Raw genomic sequence first — 17,957 nt, 5'->3', positions numbered from 1 at the left:
TCACTCTCTGTCTCCCTCCACATCTATGCAGGTGATGCTTCATGCCTTTAATGGTAACTTATGGACGCGTGCATTTAACATTCTCTTACACAATCGCTATCAAAGCCGCACGCCCACACAGGCTCGGCACACAGCCCATGCATGCATGCACAGAGATGCACAATGCACAGTGCCGCTCTCCTGAAAACACATGGAGCACATACATCACACAAAGGGGCAGGGATATAAGTAATTTAGCACACTGTGACACTTTCACGGTCTAATTAGCCCCAGTGTTGCAGTAAACACGTCCCAATGACCCCGCAGTTCTGGTTACTCATTAAGTATAGATGGAGCTGAAGACGGCCCAACCTCTCTCGTCTGTCAGGACCTGACTCGTCACGGCGGCGGCTCCCCAGAACCATCCAGAACCTCAGGACTGACCGCAGGATTCAACATGCACTTATACAGACACAATCAAGACACTAGAAACCCCTCGTTTTTCTTTTTCCTGTCGTTTGTGAAGCTAACAGCATCCATCCTTCCCTGACCACATTCACGCATGCTTTCATGTGCACATTGACAGGAGGATGTAAAGCAGATTCAAAGAAAGCTCTAGAGAGAGTGCTGTACGGCTTGTGCAGAGACAGACAGCACCGTCGCTTACTGCCGTTTCTGCCTTTGACGCGGTGATGGGGATTTTCCTCTCCCTCTCTCTCTCTGTTGCGGTAGCAGCCGTGGCCAGCGAGCTGTGATCAAACTGTGTCTTCATCCCTCCTCTCTCTCTCCCTCTCATCAGCTGGAAGGCTTCAGCAGCAGGGTGCCCCAGATTAACAGGCCACCTCTCTCCTCCCATCTAGTGCAGATGATACTTCCTCTCTATTGTGGAACACTACTGACACCTTCTGGTCAGACAAAGGACACAATGTGTGCTAGTTTGAACTGTGGGATTTTCTAAACTTCATGACGTTGACCTGGTATGACCATAGTAGTAATTTTCTTACAACCTCTTATTCGCCACTTCCACATTTTTGCCGTCGGACTCAAGAACAGCTGTGTATAAGTCAGAGTTCAACATCGCGCCTGATTCATCTTGGACTGGACCTTCGTGCAGCTCCAGTGCAGCTGTGGACCGGACTTCTTTGTCCAGAATATCCCACAAATGATTGATTGGATTGGATTTAGATCTGGGCAATTTGGAAGCAAGGTCAACGCCTCAAACTTGTTGTGCTGGCAGGGTTTCCATGAAAGAGTACAGATGGTCTACAACAATGCTTAGGTAGGTCAAAGTAACATCCACATGGATGGCAGGACCCAAGGTTTCCAGCAGAACATTGCCCCAAACATCACACTACCTCTGCTGGCTTGTTTTCTTCCAATAGTGCATCCTGCTGCCAGGTGTTCCTCAGGTAAGTGGCGCACATGCACCCGGCCATCCATATGATATAAAAGAAAACGTGATTCATCAGACCAGACCAGCTTCTTCCAGCATGAGTCAGCATGGGCACCCTGACTGGTCTGCAGCATACAAACTGTGATGATTCTGACACCCTTCGATCATAGCCAGCATTTATTTTTCCAGCAGTTTTGGAGATGCTCTGACCAAGTCATCTATCTAAACTCGCTCAAATTCTTATGCTTGTCCATTTTTCCTTTGAAATAAAATGTTCACTTGCTTCCAAATATATCCCAGTCTTATTCAGATCTGCCAGTGGTCATAATGTTATACCTGATTGGTGCATATATGCCATAGAACATATGAAAATATTGATTTAGAATGGTACCTTTGAATTCCAGCCTGCACTGCTGCATCTGATCAATACTCCCGATAGATCAATCAGAGGCTGCAGTGGTTTCTTGTATGTGGTAAGTGGTACATCAGCGCCAATTCTCAATCTATACCAGAATGTGTGGTTAATCTAGTGATTGGCCCTCTGGCAGAAACACATGACTGAGAGGTTGAACAGCACAGCAGAGCAAAGAGCCATTATCCAACAAGACTAGATCAGCAAATACCTTCAAAATACGTCACTTTTTTTCCTCCATCACAGAGGAGCGTAGCCTGGCTCGCCGCACCTCAGAGGTCACTTTGGGTTGAGCAGCATCAGGGACTTTCTCTCTTTGTTCAGTGGAGTATTATGTAAGATTGTATCTGGGCTTTTTGTGCATGCTAGACCAAATCTAATAGGATATAAAGTTCTATGCAAAGCTCAATTTTTTCTTTTTTCATCTAAAGCTGTAAAATCAAAAGAAGTCAGCTTGAGTCAAGCTGAGCAGTGCACAATGATACTGTAACCACTTCAAAGCACAGACGCTTTCCTTTTCCTTCTTCTTTAAAAGTATAGAAAGAACAGTAAAGCTAACACTAGCATCTGAAGGTCAGGCCCGGTGATGAGAATGTGCAGATTAGACTCATCAAATCAAATGACACAAAGTCTTTAATCAGTTGTACATGCATTGGCACAATGTCACATTTTATTTATTTATTTTTTTACCTGTAATGTGAAAAAAAAGAACCGTGATGCATAAAAAGGTTAAAACAAACAAACAAATGAAAAACATGTCCACTGATGCGCCAAGACTACGCATACTTTTCCCCTCCTTTATAAATGTTGCAAGCACCTCTCTTTACAATACTGTTGGCAAGTCATCATTTAAAAACATGTTTGCAAAGATAAAAAACAAAGAGCACGGTAAACGCAATGCAAAGCAGGATCTCCTTCAGTTAATCGAACCTAACTTACACGTACGAAGGGACGTCTGATTGGATGGATCGTACACATGCATAAAAAAGAAAATCACATCAAATACATCAATGCTGAGAAACTGTTTTTTACTTACACCAAAGAAGAAGACACAGTGGAATAAGGACAGAGGGGTGACATAAAGGACAAGAAGGGAGGATGGGGAACACGACAGAAAAACTGCATGAAATGGCACTACGATTTACAGACTCGAGTCTTTTCTGACTCCACCAGCACATAAAAAAGCAGCTCGAACCTGGGAGGTGGAGGTTTCTTTCTTTTTTAAAACTAAAGTCTGGAAGTTTGAGGCACAGTCAGACAAATGGCAACATGACAGGAGGCAGACAGAAGAATCACAACCACACAGACGTCTGTATGTACAGGGCAGCTCCCTTTATCGTAAACTTAAACTGTCGTGTTTGCCTTGCTGATCGGTTTGGACTTAAAAATAAAATGTAGCGCTGGAAAAAAAAGATTACACTAAAAGATCAAGAGATGGTTCAGTACAGTGTCTCCCCTTCAATAAATCCTCTGGGGTGCTTTATTCTCATCGTGTTCATAATATAACTACTCACTTAATATTGATTCTGTTACACTTTTTAAACTAAATTAAAGTTGGTCTGGGGTCCCTGGGGATCCAATACAGATCTATCAGGCTCTGTACGAGCATGAAATTCAAGTCTAACTGGTGCGTCTGGAGAGGCAAATCAAACACACTGCTGATGGCGTTAGTGTTTCTCACTCACACGTTCGCTAACCCGCTTCACTTCCCCTGCTCCTGGTGCTAACCCAGTACAGAGTATGGCTTCACTGCGTTGATATTGTTCAGGACTTTCTGTCTCCGCCCCCCCCCCCAAACCCCTCCATCAGCCGAGGCATTGTCTAGTCTCAGAAAGGCACGCGACTGAGCTCTGTGGTTCACAGTTTGCTAATGCTCTGGTTCTTCACCTTTCTGTTTAGCAGCACTTTGCATTGATCTCCGTTCCAGAGAAAATGACACTTTGTGACCTTGTCGATAAGATACATATTTACAGAGAAGATCGTCTCCTTATAGCAGAAGGGTCAGTTTATGTGTTTGTAACTTGTGCACAGAGGGAGTGAAATGAGATGTGTGTGTGTCGTAGTAGTAAAATGTACAAAAATACCACATGGAAAAGGACACTGAGAAAGACAAACGCAGCAGAGATGATGGTTTTTGTATGTGGCCGTGTGTTTTTCATTTACGAGTGTTTGATTGTGTATTTGCCTTTCTGCAGCTGGGAGATGTACAGCTTTGACTTGGTGCCATCCAGTCGTTTGAACCACACCTCATCATTGTTGATGGTGGTGATGATGGCACTGCATGACACACAAAAAACAACAACAACAACAACGTCAGTGAACAATCGACCCCCAGTCCTCTCAAATGCCAAAGACGTGTGTGTGTGATGACTGTGTGCAAAGACACTGGAGGACGTAGCTTCTAAGCAGGAAGCCAAAGTCAAACGTGCTCTGTAATGCTCAGCAGGGTTCTGGTTAGAAAACAAAGATTTAATAGATGGTGTCCTAAACATGTTCTTGATTAGTTTATCAGTGTTTCACATTGTTGTTCAGGATTTTTGGCCCTCTTCTTTACAACACTGAGGCTTGTGGCCATTCGTTTATGCACAGCTGTCCTAAATATCCCGCCACAGCATATCAATCACTTTGATATAATCTCTGGACTGTGTAACTGATTCTTTCCATCACACCTCCACCACTTTTGGTATGAGGCACCTGTGCATTATGGTCAAACATCTCCACTTTGGTCTCATCTGTCCAAAGGACATTGCTCCAGACGTCTTTGCACACCTAAACCCTGCTACACAGTGAAAGTATCTAAACCACAGGCGTCGAACTCCAGGCCTCGAGGGCCGGTGTCCTGCAGGTTTTAGATGTGTCCTTGATCCATCACAGCTGATTTAAATGGCTAAATTACCTCCTCAACATGTCTTGAAGTTCTCCAGAAGCCTGGTAGTGAACTAATCATTTGTTTCAGGTGTGTTGACCCAGGGTGGGATCCAAAACCTTCAGGATACCGGCCCTCGAGGCCTGGAGTTCGACACCCCTGATCTAAACTGTCGGAGGCATTGTGGAAGTGCTCCATCTTTTATATACAGTCTACAGTGCAGAAGTGACCTCTCTTACTCTCCCTGAGCCGTTAGCTTCCACACTTCTATAAGCAGAGAAAAAAACACTAACACTAAAAAACACTGCTCTAATACAGACATTGTACAATCAAGTGGACAGACAGGTTGAGATTAGGATGACCAGGAGCAGGTAGATGAGCTTAAGGCATTGAAAAACAAACCATTCCATATAATCCTAAAGACAGTTATAAAAACGCACTTACTTCTTAATGGAATAATATGCAGATGTGATTTAAACCTCCTTTTTAAATTATAATTATTTCATGAACAGTTACTTAATAATAAGATTTTTTATTTTGTTATCATTGGGCTACTTCTGTGTTCCAATCATTAGCCAATAATAGTGAAGAATGAAACATAAAACTGGCAGAACAATGTAATAAGTAGTGGCCTAATTTGTGGTTTAATAAGTTTAATAATGAGTCCTAAATCTAAAATAACGAAGAGTATACACAGATTTATAAATCTGAGACCGTGTGTCCTCAGTTTGGATTTCACAGATCTGAGCTGCAAACACACGAGTGTTTCATACACCCAGCCTCGGGTGTCTACATGTCCTCAGGCTTTGCTTTGTCTGCCATGTCTTCCCTGACGCAGGAGAACACAAATAACTGGATCATTGCGAGTCCAGAGCTGCACAGAGGACTGAAACCTAAATAAAGACGTGAACATTTTATCCTTCTGATGTTTTGATAACTCTGGCAACTCTCAAATAATTGCAGTATTTCCCACATAGAACAGTTAATTAATAGCTGCCCGTATATCAGGTGTCTGTTTTTAGCAGTGTTGGTCATGTGAGCTCTTCTCCTGGCTTTTATTTCAGCAGCTCATTTGCTGCTCTGACTGGCTCCTTGTTGCAGCATTACTGGAAACCCGATTCATTCTACACATGGATGAAATTGCTGATACTTCTGTCACTGCTGCAGGATCCTTTTACTGTACTATTGTTACATGAGATCTGGAAATGGAATATACTGAAGAATAGCCATTTCTTACCTAGTAAAGGGTTAAAAAAAGGACAAGATGTTTAACTGATTGTAAATTGCTTCATCATCCTTCTGTAAAACGTTTCATTCAGTCCTTTATTAGAAGAGCTTCCTCTACTACTGCAGCACAGCAGATATGTTGAGCACCTTTTCTGTGAAAGGCAGACAGGAGGAAATTGTTCACACCTGCATAAAACGAATGAGTTTCCACTACAGACAGAGACGTGATGTTCAGGTTCAGAACTGAGCTGCTTCAACAGGAAGGATCTCATCACATCATCACATGGTCAGAGCTACGCCAACTACACGATCTCGGCCTGCTGTGGAGTTGGAGACTCTAACAAGAACTTGGTAGTTCAAGAGCACAGTGCTGGAACACATCTGCAGAAAACAGCTGCATTTGTCGTTGCAGTTCTTAATACTTAACTTGGCTCCTGTGTATTTGTATAAGTTTAAGTACATTGCCTATATATTGTCTGGTGTGTACGGCTGCCATATCACAGCTCTAACTGCTCATAACAGCCGCCTGCCTGTTTCATCACTCAGTGGTGGCGGTAAAAGCGAGGGGGAGGTGATGTGGCATCATTGCGTGCCTTCTACTGACAGCGCATCCTTTCCAGACGGCACACAGGGCGCGATGCAGAATGTGCAGCCACAAACATTCAGCCTCGTAGGCACATTGTCTCCCCAGCATGTGACCAGAGAGCCATTCGGTCACGTAGCCTTGCACATTGTGTCACGAGCAGACGCACACACACAAACACACACATTCAGAATTCATACTAGAAGCCGTTTCCAATATACCCCCCTCCCACACACCTAGTTGGGTACTCGTCCTTCCTGTTGATACAGATGGCCTGTCCCCTGGAGTACCACTGGTTGTCATAGAAAAGTCGACCGTCCTCAGAGCGTGCCACGTGGTGATGTCTGTCAGGCTTTACTGCAGGCACTGGAGAAAGAGCAGGAAAAAGAGGAAGAGATGGAGAAGTTTCAAGACAAGCAACGGGGACAGAGTAAGGTTAAAAGAAATAAAAAGCATTTAAAAAAAGGAGGCAGTCTCCTCTGAGCACAAAGTACTGAGTCAAAACCCCTCATGTGTGCGGGTCGATCGCCACACTCAGCCAGGTATCGACTGTAACCAAGGACGAGGAGGAACTTACCATCCACCTTCACCCTGTGGGGCCCCAGTGATGCCATTGCCTGTGAGGGAGAGGAGGACACAGACACAACTTGAAAGGTTAAATCACAGCTTGGACACATTCACCAGGTGACAAACTCTGCTTTCAGAAGAATACCTTTCTTATTGCAGTCCAGTCTTCAAGGATATCCAGGTCTTGCAGCATGTAAACAATATAAGGCCGTGATAGAAGTTGAGGAAAAAAACAGGAAAAACAAACAAAACATCGGTTTTAACAGCACGTCTGTGTGTGGAGATGAATGAGACAAGGACAGAACAGCAGCGAAGGATATCAGAAACAACAACGGGCTTCTTCTTCTTGACCGGGCAGAACGGGTCCTTTTTCTTGTTCTTCCGTGAGTGCAATCCATCATTCCACAACTCTGCAGAACAGAGAGAGAGCGGAAAACAGCTGTGCGATTTAACCACTTCCTTCTACACTGCTCAAAAAAACTTGAAGGAAAACAAATCAGATTTCAACAAGGATCAAAATCATGCTGGATATCTGTACTCATAAGAACTGGGTAATCTGTTAGGAAGGCTCCACCAGACAACGTCCATCCCTCAGGCCACCTCTGTAGGATCACCTACCAGCAGTGACACTGACCCTGGTCGAATGCAAAACTAGTGAAACAACAATCCTGTTTTGGGGTTTGTCTCATTCACCATTTGTTATTCTAATTAACACCAAAGCAGCTGAAACATTAACAAGCCCCTCTGCTCCTTAACTGATCCCACTGATATCCCAGAAGTTTCATTCACTTGACGATGCACTCCAGGGGTGTCAAACTCCAGGCCTCGAGGGCCGGTGTCCTGCAGGCTTTAGATCTCACCCTGGGTCACCACACCTTAACCAAATGATTAGTTCATTACCAGGCCTCTGGAGAACTTCAAGACATGTTGAGGAGGTCATTTAGCCATTTAAATCAGCTGTGTTGGATTAAGAACACATCTAAAACCTGCAGGACGCCGGCCCTCGAGGCCCCACCCCTGGTGCACTCCAATTAAAAAGTCTCCCTTTCTGTTTTCTGAAACAGTGTAGATTTAACTGACAATAAACTCATCAGGCGTCATTACTGGGATTATAAATCAGATGAGCAGTGCAGCCGTGGGTCCCCGCAGGTCATCACAAGCATTGCAGAATTAAAGCTGTACCTGTCCATCTTTTATTTACAGTATAGAGATTGACAGACCACGTGACTTTCGCGCATTGCATGCCGGGAGGTGAAGGCAGGACATTTAAATTACCGCATCAAATGCAAGCATTTGCAGCACCGCAAAACGTTTTTTCTCACGTTCCAATACCGTCTTGCTTTTTCTTTTCTCACCAAAAAATAATGTACAAAACGAAGGAGAACAATGCCGGTCCGTACAAAGACAGACTCGAGGAAAAGGCAAAGAAAAGGTACTTGGAAAAAATCAAAGGAGTGAAAGGGTTAGACCCTTACGAGCACACAGACTGGACAAAAGACATCAGCGTGCTGCCCAACTTTAACCACGCTCAGATTTATAATTACATGGTTCTTGGGTGAGTGCATACACTCATGAAGTTTTTAGTAACTTCAGGTCACTGCAACAGGCCCAGGTGCAGTTCACGGACGGATGGGTACAGGACCTGGAAATGCACCGTGTTGAGCACAAGACCATCGTACGCACAACGGTAAGTTTACCTGTCTCACAAATCGTCTTCATAAATACACATTCGTGAACCGTTTATAAATAGGACCTTTTAGCTCACGGTAATTAATTAGTAGTGCAAAGAATATATGGTATGCATTACAGAAATGTAGCAGTGATAATAATATTGTATGCTGTAATCGTACTGGGCAATCACTGAGACAAAAATCTGTCATATATCCTGTGAATAAAAGTATATGTTGTTGTCTATGTACCATGGTAATAACAGAAGCGATACGCAATATTCTGCCAGGACAATTTACCATTTATGCAAAGCTACACATTTACTGTACATTCTGTCCTCACAAACATGTTTTTCTGCATTGACTGTTTCAGGTAAATCACTCCATGCGCCTCAGCCAAAAGCCTCTTCAGCCCTGGGTTATTCTGCAATCTAATGGGGACGTTGAAAGTGCACATTGCACATGCATGGCTGGTGTGGCAGAGAAGTGTGTGCATGTAGCGGCTCTCCTTTACAAAGTTGACACTACTGTGCGTCTACGAGGTAATATCACGCCGACAGATGTCAAAGCTTACTGGATTATGCCCTCCAACATCAAGAGAGTGCAAGGAGTACCAGGCCACACAATTGACTACACCACCAGTGCAGCAAGAAAAAGGGCACTCGACCAATCATGTAGTGCTGGACAAAGTGACTGTTCTCCTAAACCCAAAATCCGGACTCGCACTGGTGGCAGCTCACTACAAGTGCGCACACTGGCCGATTTAAAGTCTCTCACAGATCTCATGCATGAAAACCGGTCAGGCCTATGCGCTGTTATGGAGGACTTCTGCCACCTATATGCTGACCCTGTCCAGCCTCGTGTCCTCCCCAAATCACTGCTACGCATCTTTGACCCACAGTTGAAGGGCTGTCAGCTATCTGTCCTTCTGCAGCACTGTGAACGTCTGAAGCACTGTGTCGTTGTCTCAAAGGCTGAGGCAGAGGCACTGGAGGAGAAAACCAGGGAGCAGCACAAATGTGACCTTTGGCACACAGCACGAGCAGGAAGAATCACTGCGTCAAACATACATGCGGTTGTGTCCACCTCCACTGCCAGTCCTGCGTTGTCAACTGTAAAGAAAGTGTGCTACCCACAAAACTGTCACATCAGCTCTCCAACCAAGAACCGCAACAATTCAAGTGGGAAGAGACAATGAAAACACAGCACGCGAGTGGTACACCTCACAGGAAAGGTGCAGCATAGAGAACTTAAAGTTGATAAGTGTGGTTTCATAATCAACCCCGCATTCCCAGAATTAGGTGCCACCCTGATGCGCTCGTAAAATGTGAATGTTGTGGTGAAGGATGTGTGAAATTAAGTGCCCATATAAACACCGCAACAACAACCTCCTGCAGGCCTGTGAAGATGACAGGTTTTGTTTGGGGTTAAAAGATGGAAGGGTTGAGTTGAAAAAGACACACATTTACTACAAGCAGGTACAAACACAGATCTATGTTACAAAGTCACACTTTTGTGACATTGTTGTGTGGACAACAAAAGCTTGTGTTGTTACACGTGTGATGCCAGATATAGACTTGTGGACTAAAATGTTGCCTGTCGCTCAGGATTTTTCTACAAAGTTGTGATGCCTGAGCTCTTGGCCAATCACTACAGTGATCCAGAAACCAGTGTTTCACAAGGGCCACATTACATGGATGTCACCGTGACAAAAAAAAAAAAGAAAGACAAAAGCTTGCATAGAAAACTAATCAAAGTATTTCAGTTACACACATTCTGAGACAACTCTTATATTGAAGGACTTTCTTGTGATTTCATGTTTAGTGTCACATTAAGGTGGACACATCTTCCTGTACTCTGCACTTTATGGTTTGTTATCTGTTGTTCTGTTACGCACAGTGAATTATTATAACGTGTTAAAATTGCAATAAATGTGTCTCACACCACTGCACTCTACAGCTGTGCTGTAAATTATTATCTCTTTATGTCCATACGCAATCTTTCTTTTCAGACTGTACTAATATACAGTGTCAGAACCAATACAAATAAAGTAAGTGTTGCACAAGTCATTCATCAGGACTGTCTTTATTTATAACTGACAAGTTTTACATGTTACTATCGAAGCTTACAGGACAAAGGCAAAATAATATACCGTTGTGCATTATTATTTCATTTTGTTAAAAACATAGCTGCACAACAAAACAAGACCAAATTGGAAAACAGTTATTCATCACTTGCTTGCTTTACAACAACACTTGGGCACATGTTTGTGAGCGCATTATGATACAGCAACTATCTTATCCAGCAAAGTCATGTTCTCACCTTCGCATGGCACCACAAAACCTAGACGGATGGTGTCGTTTAGGATAGTGTACTTGGACCGTAGACAGCCTATAACACGTTCAACATGGATCCTGACATGTGCCAGTTTTCGTGTGTCCTCCACATCTTTTGCTTGTAGCTGACTGCGACCCGTGTAAATGCTGGAATTTTAAAGTGGCACCCATTAAGGCAACACTTTCCCTGATATCAAAACCCCGGTCTGCGAGCACTATGTCCCCGGGTGAAAGCTTCTGTAAAAAGCCAGAAGTTTCCGCTATTCGTTTATCACTTGTACGCCCTCCCCATCCTTTAGAAATGAAAGAGATGGTCCCCTGTGGTGTGATCCCAATGAGATATTTCATTGTGTGTCTACTTTTGTATGTTGAATATGTCTCCGCCATGGCACGTAAATTTTGTGCCCTCTCTATGAACAGTTCAAAACAGTCAATAATAACTGTCACCCGGTCACCAAACATCTCTACATACTGGTGTGGCATACTGGCCTGTATGCAATGTCTTCCAGGCCAGTGCACCAATGGACTCAGGTGAGCGTACAACACATTTACAGTAATGTTAAACACAGTGGAAGTGGTTGTCCGGCTAATATCAAAGAGGTGTGCAATATGTGCAATCGGAAGGTTGAGTCTTAAACGCATGAGAGTTAGCAAGAGCATCTGAAACTGGGAAATTTTCCTGTCAGTGTCTGGCAAGCTCGGGCTGATTTGTTGTAGCACCCCATTAGTAAAGCAAAAGAAGGCAGCCCTGTGTAGAATTTAACTTTAGAGTTCTCGTCTTTCAAGAATTCCATGTCTAATTTCTTTTTGGACAGTTCTTTTTTTAACACTAGGTTTTCTTCTTGAAGGTGTGCTATTTCTTGTAACCTTTGAGAACACATTTTACACTCCTGCAGATCTTCATCCTGGTGCTTTGGATTTATCTGCTGTGGTTGGCTCTCAGCTGTAGTTTCCGTAGTGACTGGTGCTGAAAGACATACATGCACACAGACAAAGACAAGATCATTGAAAGTGCAAAAATAAGACAGTGCTTAATGTGGAAAAAGTGGTATTTATTTATGTACATTGACAATTTTACCTGGATGGATTTCACCTGCATGAGCTGTCTCTGCCCCAGAGGAACGCGGGCCTTTTCGTGGCTGTTTTGATTTCGATCTCTGTTTTAACCGATCAAATCTAGCAGTGGTAGAAGCTTTAACTTGTGTGTGGCCCAGTTTGAGAGAGGGTGCCCAGTCTGGATCGCATTCCAGCATTTCGTAGGCTGGTTTGCCTACAAAATACAGCAAACATTACACAGAGCCACAATAAACAAAGGAGCATAGCGTGATGATTTCTGTTCAGCGCCATATAAGACGTATTAAATACCACAAAACACTTACCGTTGTGGAAATGCTTGGAGCAGACTAACATGTGAGGTGGAGTGTTTTCGAACGTTATATTAGGTCTTCTGATAGCGGCAATCCAGGCCATCCGTCGCCTCTTCGTGACTTCGGAGACATGGCTTGGAGAATTTCTCTTCCACGCCGAATCCGATAAAACCAAACGCATTTCCGTCGACTTCACGCGCTGTCGCTTCTCCGGCTTGTGCAGTTAATAATACAACAGGTTCTTGGCATTTTTGTTTCTTTTATCGCTGTGTAACTTATTTCAATTGAAAGCCTGCGTGCGCTAGTACCTCTTGCCTTGGGTTCCCACAATCCTTTGCGGTTTTACCCCTCAATGACGTCACATTTTCAATCTCTATAGTACAGCTAGGCAACCTAAATGTGAGTCACCATAGACCAGGGGTCCCCAATCCCAGTCCACGAGGGCCGGTGTCCCTGCAGGTTTTAGATGTGTCCTTGATCCATCACAGCTGATGTAAATGGCTAAATGACCTCCTCAGCATGTCTTGAAGTTCTCCAGAGGCCTGGTAATGAACTAATCATGTGATTCAGGTGTGTGGACCCAGGGTGAGATCTAAAACCTGCAGAGACACCGGCCCTCGTGGACTGGGATTGGGGACCCCTGCCATAGACCCACCTTCTGACAGATGTTTGGCAATTCCTGACTAAACTCTGGATAAACACTTGATAACAATAAAAGAATAATAAAACAAGAAGTTCTTGTTGCTACCTGAGGTAATGTCGATACTGTGCCTGTCTTCCTCCAGTCTTCTTATCTTTTCCTCCAACTCACTCTGCACAGTATCAAACAGCAGCAACTTTTCACTCTAGAAGGCAGAAAACACACACATGCACACACACACATGCACACACACACACACACACACACACACACACACACACACACACACACCAATACTGAGCAAAAACAGTCAAATGGCCTCCACTAGTAGGATTCGGTTGAATTTACTCCACAGTTAAGCAAAACATCTGAAAAATCTATTTGCTACTTCAAAGAACAGAAAAAAGATAAAGAATTCTCTGTTTTTGAACAAGATGTATTTTAACTTGGCCTCTCACCTCCCAGTGCTGGCACGCTGCTTGGATCTCACACTCGTATTTGTTCTTTACTGACTCCAAGCACAGCTCCCTGTAGATCCCTGGAAAAAAATAATACAAATCTAATCTTTATGTACGATAGGTGAGAGTCGTACATAAAGGAGGTGAAATATATGCAGTTTCAATAGCCTCCTCATTTGGGACAGTTACAGAGATGTGAGAAAGTATTTAAAGGTTTATATTCCCATTTAAAATGCCAAGAAAATATAGTGAACCCTTTAAATGATCAGGATCTCTACACATAAGTCAAGCTCGACACACATGTGCTTGAAGCACTGATGAAATCTGTGGAAATCTGAAAAGAAGCTACAGAAACGCTCTGATGGAGATTACTGCTCTTAAACAAGTTCACTTCAGGGGTGCACCTAATTTTTCCAGCCTGCATGATTCAGTATTGTTTAGTCAGACCATCTTTGCTTGGACTTGTGACTTAGATGGAGGTCAGACCATATTTTGTAAGTAATATTTGCAGAAATACTGTTAATTTAATTGGGTTCACAAAATACAATGTAAACTTTGTATGTCAAGGTCCCAGTCAGACCTATACGTCTCCATGACAACTATAGACTCACCAGCCACTTTGGTCCTGATCTGCATGTTCTCCTGCAGGTTGGCTAAAGGTTCCAGATACTCTTGGGCACAACCGGCCATGACCTCCTGGAGTTTGATGTCCACCTGGCTCAAACGCTCCTTATACAACCTGAACGGCAGATAGCTGCATTTTAAAACCGTGTTGTAACGTCTGTTGTCAGACCCATTTTAGAACTGATGCATACATGTGACTGACATGGCCCGGCCCGGTGAATGACAGGTAGAAATCTCTCCAACCGTGCTGCTGTGATTCAGCCACATGGGTGAACAACAGCTCTGAGTCCAACCTGAATTCCACTCGCTCTCTTTTCCCACTTTCTTATCCATTCTTCACAACTGTGCTAGCTAATTAAAGAAAGATTTCTCAGACAGATTTTATTTCTTCATATTTTTGGTAGAGAAAACATGACATAAGTAAATACCTTGACAGTAATAACCCAGGAATGACACAGAATCCAAAGGCACACTGGAGGTCTGTACTGTGAAGCAAGAGTTGGGTCTTATCCAGGCAAATCCAGGTTCACCCTTTGGGTTTTCAGTGTTACGAGGGTGTGTTATGATTCACTTCTTACTGGGGATTTATGCTTCAGCAGGAAATCTATGGCATAACCTGGTCTGCACCTCTCTAGAAATGGAACTACACGACCAGTTGAGGCAGCCCACAACTACTGCAACTGGCTTTCAGCACTGATTGCTGATACTATCAGAAGGGCTGTGGGAAAATGTCCAAAGCAGTGGGAAAACTAGAGGAACAAATATGTTAACCCTGGAAAAACCAACCACAACAAAGAGCGGGGGACCCAGCAGGGGAAAAAGGGCACAACAACATGGTAAATAGCATGTAATGCTCTAGCACAAGCATAAACGTTTCAATGACATCGGCCACTTATATAGGTTACGTCGTAGGTTCAACAAAGATCATGCACAGAAGTCCCAGTCAGGTCTTGGCGGAGTACATTGCCATGGTAATCTACAACAACAACCTCCTCCAGAGCAGGTTATGTCAATCATTTCTGTAAACTATCATCATCAAGATTGTGTGGACTTTAGTGTGCAGAGAGTAAGCAAGTCTGCAGTGTTTACAGCTGTCTCTGAGCATCACTATGCTCATGTCTCTCCTTCCCTGTAACAGCTGGGATAGGTTCCAGATCTCGCTCCACACACCTCTATGTTGGGGCAAACTGGTAGATGGCTGCGTGGGTATGTTGAACTTATTTTGTAGTATAGGCCTCGAGACTTGCCTCACAGCATACTGGAACACCATTTCAGAACCAGTCTTTATATAAACTGCCTAAAGCCAACAAGACAAATCCATGATATTGACCAGTAATACTAGCTAAAATGGACCAAGATCCACAGTCCATGTCACTGGGAATATCCCAGTGAATCAGAAAAACACCTCAGAGTGTGAGTCCCAGATTTCAGAGCTGCTTTCCGTGTGAAACACGTCAGAGAGCTTACTGTTCCTTCAGGTCAGTGAACTGCTTCTCCAGTGTGGTCATCTCATCCAGGCACTCCATCCTCCTCCTCTCACAGTCTTCATCGTCCATCTCTGTTCACATACAGACATGACAGCTTTGATAACCCCTCCACACCACAACTGCTTTTTATCCTCATCCACATGACAACCCCACCCTGCACTTCACACCCAAGCTCAAACTGTCAGCCCATTTTTAAGAGAAATCACGCGCACTGTTAAACATATAAATGACACTCGAGTAGGTAACACGATTTTAACTGTCGGTTGATGTTTAAGGCCTATTTTTCCCACCCGAGCTGTCTCCATCTTCAGACACGGACGAGCTCACGGTGTCCTCCTCGTCTGTGGTGCTGCCGTCTTGCTCGGGAAAGTCCACCTCCATTTCTTCGTGGTTGCTTTCTTTCTTCTCCCGCGAGTGGACCGGCATCGCGACTGTCAGATAAGCCGGTGTTAACGGGGTGGCACGGCCCTTCTTTAATGTTTCACCCCGAAGAAAGAGCCAAATGCAGCGGAGGTAGCTAACCGGCTAGCTAGCCCGCATCTACCAGCTGGAAATACAAACATGGCCACCGTCAACCAATCATAAGGCGCTTTACTGAGTTTGTCCAATCAAATGCTTCTGTGAACGAGCTTGCGACCGGAAGCTTGCAGGGATTTGTAGTCTTTAAAAAAAACTTTTTTTTTTCAAAACGTCTCTTGCGAGGACTAAATCTTTATTTTGTCCATAGATTAGTTCTTGTGCACTTAACTTAAACGTTAACTACTGACAGCAATTTAGAGACTCTTACACAAATGCATCTATATTTATATTTCATGACACCTTTTGTTAATATTACAAATCTATAATTGATACAGGCTCGGCACTGCAGACTCTGGTGCTGATCAAAATCCATACCTTTAAAAAAATATCCTTTTAATTTTCTATCTTTGGAGGTCTGTCATTTTTTAACCCATAAATCTACTATAAGTAGATGCTACTTGTAGTATCTAAGCTATACTATTACTGTATTATCAGTAGGCCTTACATGTTATGTTTTTCTTTCCTATATTCTGTCTGATAATGACACAGCCACATTTTCAGATAATGAGTTTAGTGTGTCTGAACGTATTTATGTAATCCCAGACTTCAGGCTTCTTTAATGCACTAATACAGGCAGCTTGTGAGGGGCAGCCAATCAGAAGAAAGTTGGCTTAAAGAGAAGAGTAACAGAACGGTCATGGTCATGTTACTTGGTTAAAACAGTGGATAACATGAGGAACTTTAAAAAAGACAGGGAAAATGGGCAAGCATAAGGATTTGAGACTAAAAGACAAATTGTGATGCCTAGACGAATAGTTCAGAGCGTCTCCAAAACTGCAGGTCTTGTGGGATGTTCCCAGTCTGCAGGGGTCACCATCTGTCAAAAGTGGCCCAAGGAAGGGACAGTGGTTAACCAGCAATAGGCACATGGGCGGCCAAGGCTCACTCATGTCTGTAAGGTTGTGGCGACTGACCCATGTGGTCCGATCGAACAGATGAGCTGCCTCAAATTACCAAAACAGTTAATGCAAGTTTCAGAATACACAGTGCATCAGTTTGTTGGGTCCTGCCATCCTTGTTGATGTTACTTTGACACGTACCACCTACCTAAGCATTGTTGCAGACCATGAACATGCTTTCACGGAAACTGTATTCCCTGATGGCTGTGGCTTCTTTCAGCATGAACATGTGCATTGCCACAAAGCAAAAATGGTCCAGGAGTGGTTTGAGGAGCACAACAATGACTTTGAGGTGTTAACTTGGCCTCCAAATTACCTAGACCTCAATGCATTGGAGCATCTGTGGGATTTGCTGGACAAACAAGTCTGATCTATGGAGGCCCCACCTCACAGCTTAAAGGACTTAAAGGATTTGTTGGTAAAATCTTGGTGCCAGATACAACAGCACACCTGCAGGGTGTAGTGGGTTGTGGCATCTAAAGAGGGACCAACGCAATATCAGTCAGGTGGTCATGATGTTATACCTGATCAGTGTGTAAGTCAACTGTAAGGGTTTACAAGCTCCTCCAAATGGTTATTGTGTTGCCCTTTTTTCTTTATTTCATAATGGAAATACCCTAAAAAAAACTTCACAAATGTCCCACGAGCTGCTGGAAAAGTATATAATAATATAAAAAGCATGTAATATAATATATTCAATAACTTGAACTAACTCAAAAGGCAAGATGACATTTTGGTTAGATCATGATTAACCTTTCTAAGGTTGTTATTTCCACCTTAAAGCTGTCAAAAACATCTCAACTGAAATGGATACTATTTATGTTTCTTTGTGTTGTTATTTGCACATAAATAGTAAATACCACCTGAGTTATG

At 43.5% G+C, this 17,957-nt stretch overlaps 1 protein-coding gene across 1 annotated transcript; it reads right to left on the bottom strand.

The window, feature by feature from the left end:
- Positions 1–2,421: 2,421 nt before the first annotated feature.
- On the bottom strand, positions 2,422–16,170 carry LOC116315546 (breast cancer metastasis-suppressor 1-like protein-A). The gene is made up of 10 exons (XM_031733876.2): positions 15,897–16,170; positions 15,587–15,677; positions 14,107–14,234; positions 13,496–13,575; positions 13,146–13,242; positions 7,348–7,437; positions 7,173–7,237; positions 7,038–7,077; positions 6,697–6,826; positions 2,422–4,061 (listed from the first exon to the last, which is right to left on the bottom strand). The coding sequence occupies exons 1-10, from the start codon at positions 16,030–16,032 to the stop codon at positions 3,944–3,946; spliced, it is 975 nt and encodes a 324-aa protein (XP_031589736.1). The 5' UTR covers positions 16,033–16,170; the 3' UTR covers positions 2,422–3,943.
- Between the last annotated feature and the right edge of the window lie 1,787 nt (positions 16,171–17,957).

This window comes from Oreochromis aureus, linkage group 15 (genome assembly GCF_013358895.1).
Source record: "Oreochromis aureus strain Israel breed Guangdong linkage group 15, ZZ_aureus, whole genome shotgun sequence".
Lineage (NCBI taxonomy): Eukaryota > Metazoa > Chordata > Actinopteri > Cichliformes > Cichlidae > Oreochromis > Oreochromis aureus.
The sequence above is the reverse complement of the archived record's forward strand: the minus strand, read 5'-3'. Positions and strand labels throughout refer to the sequence as shown.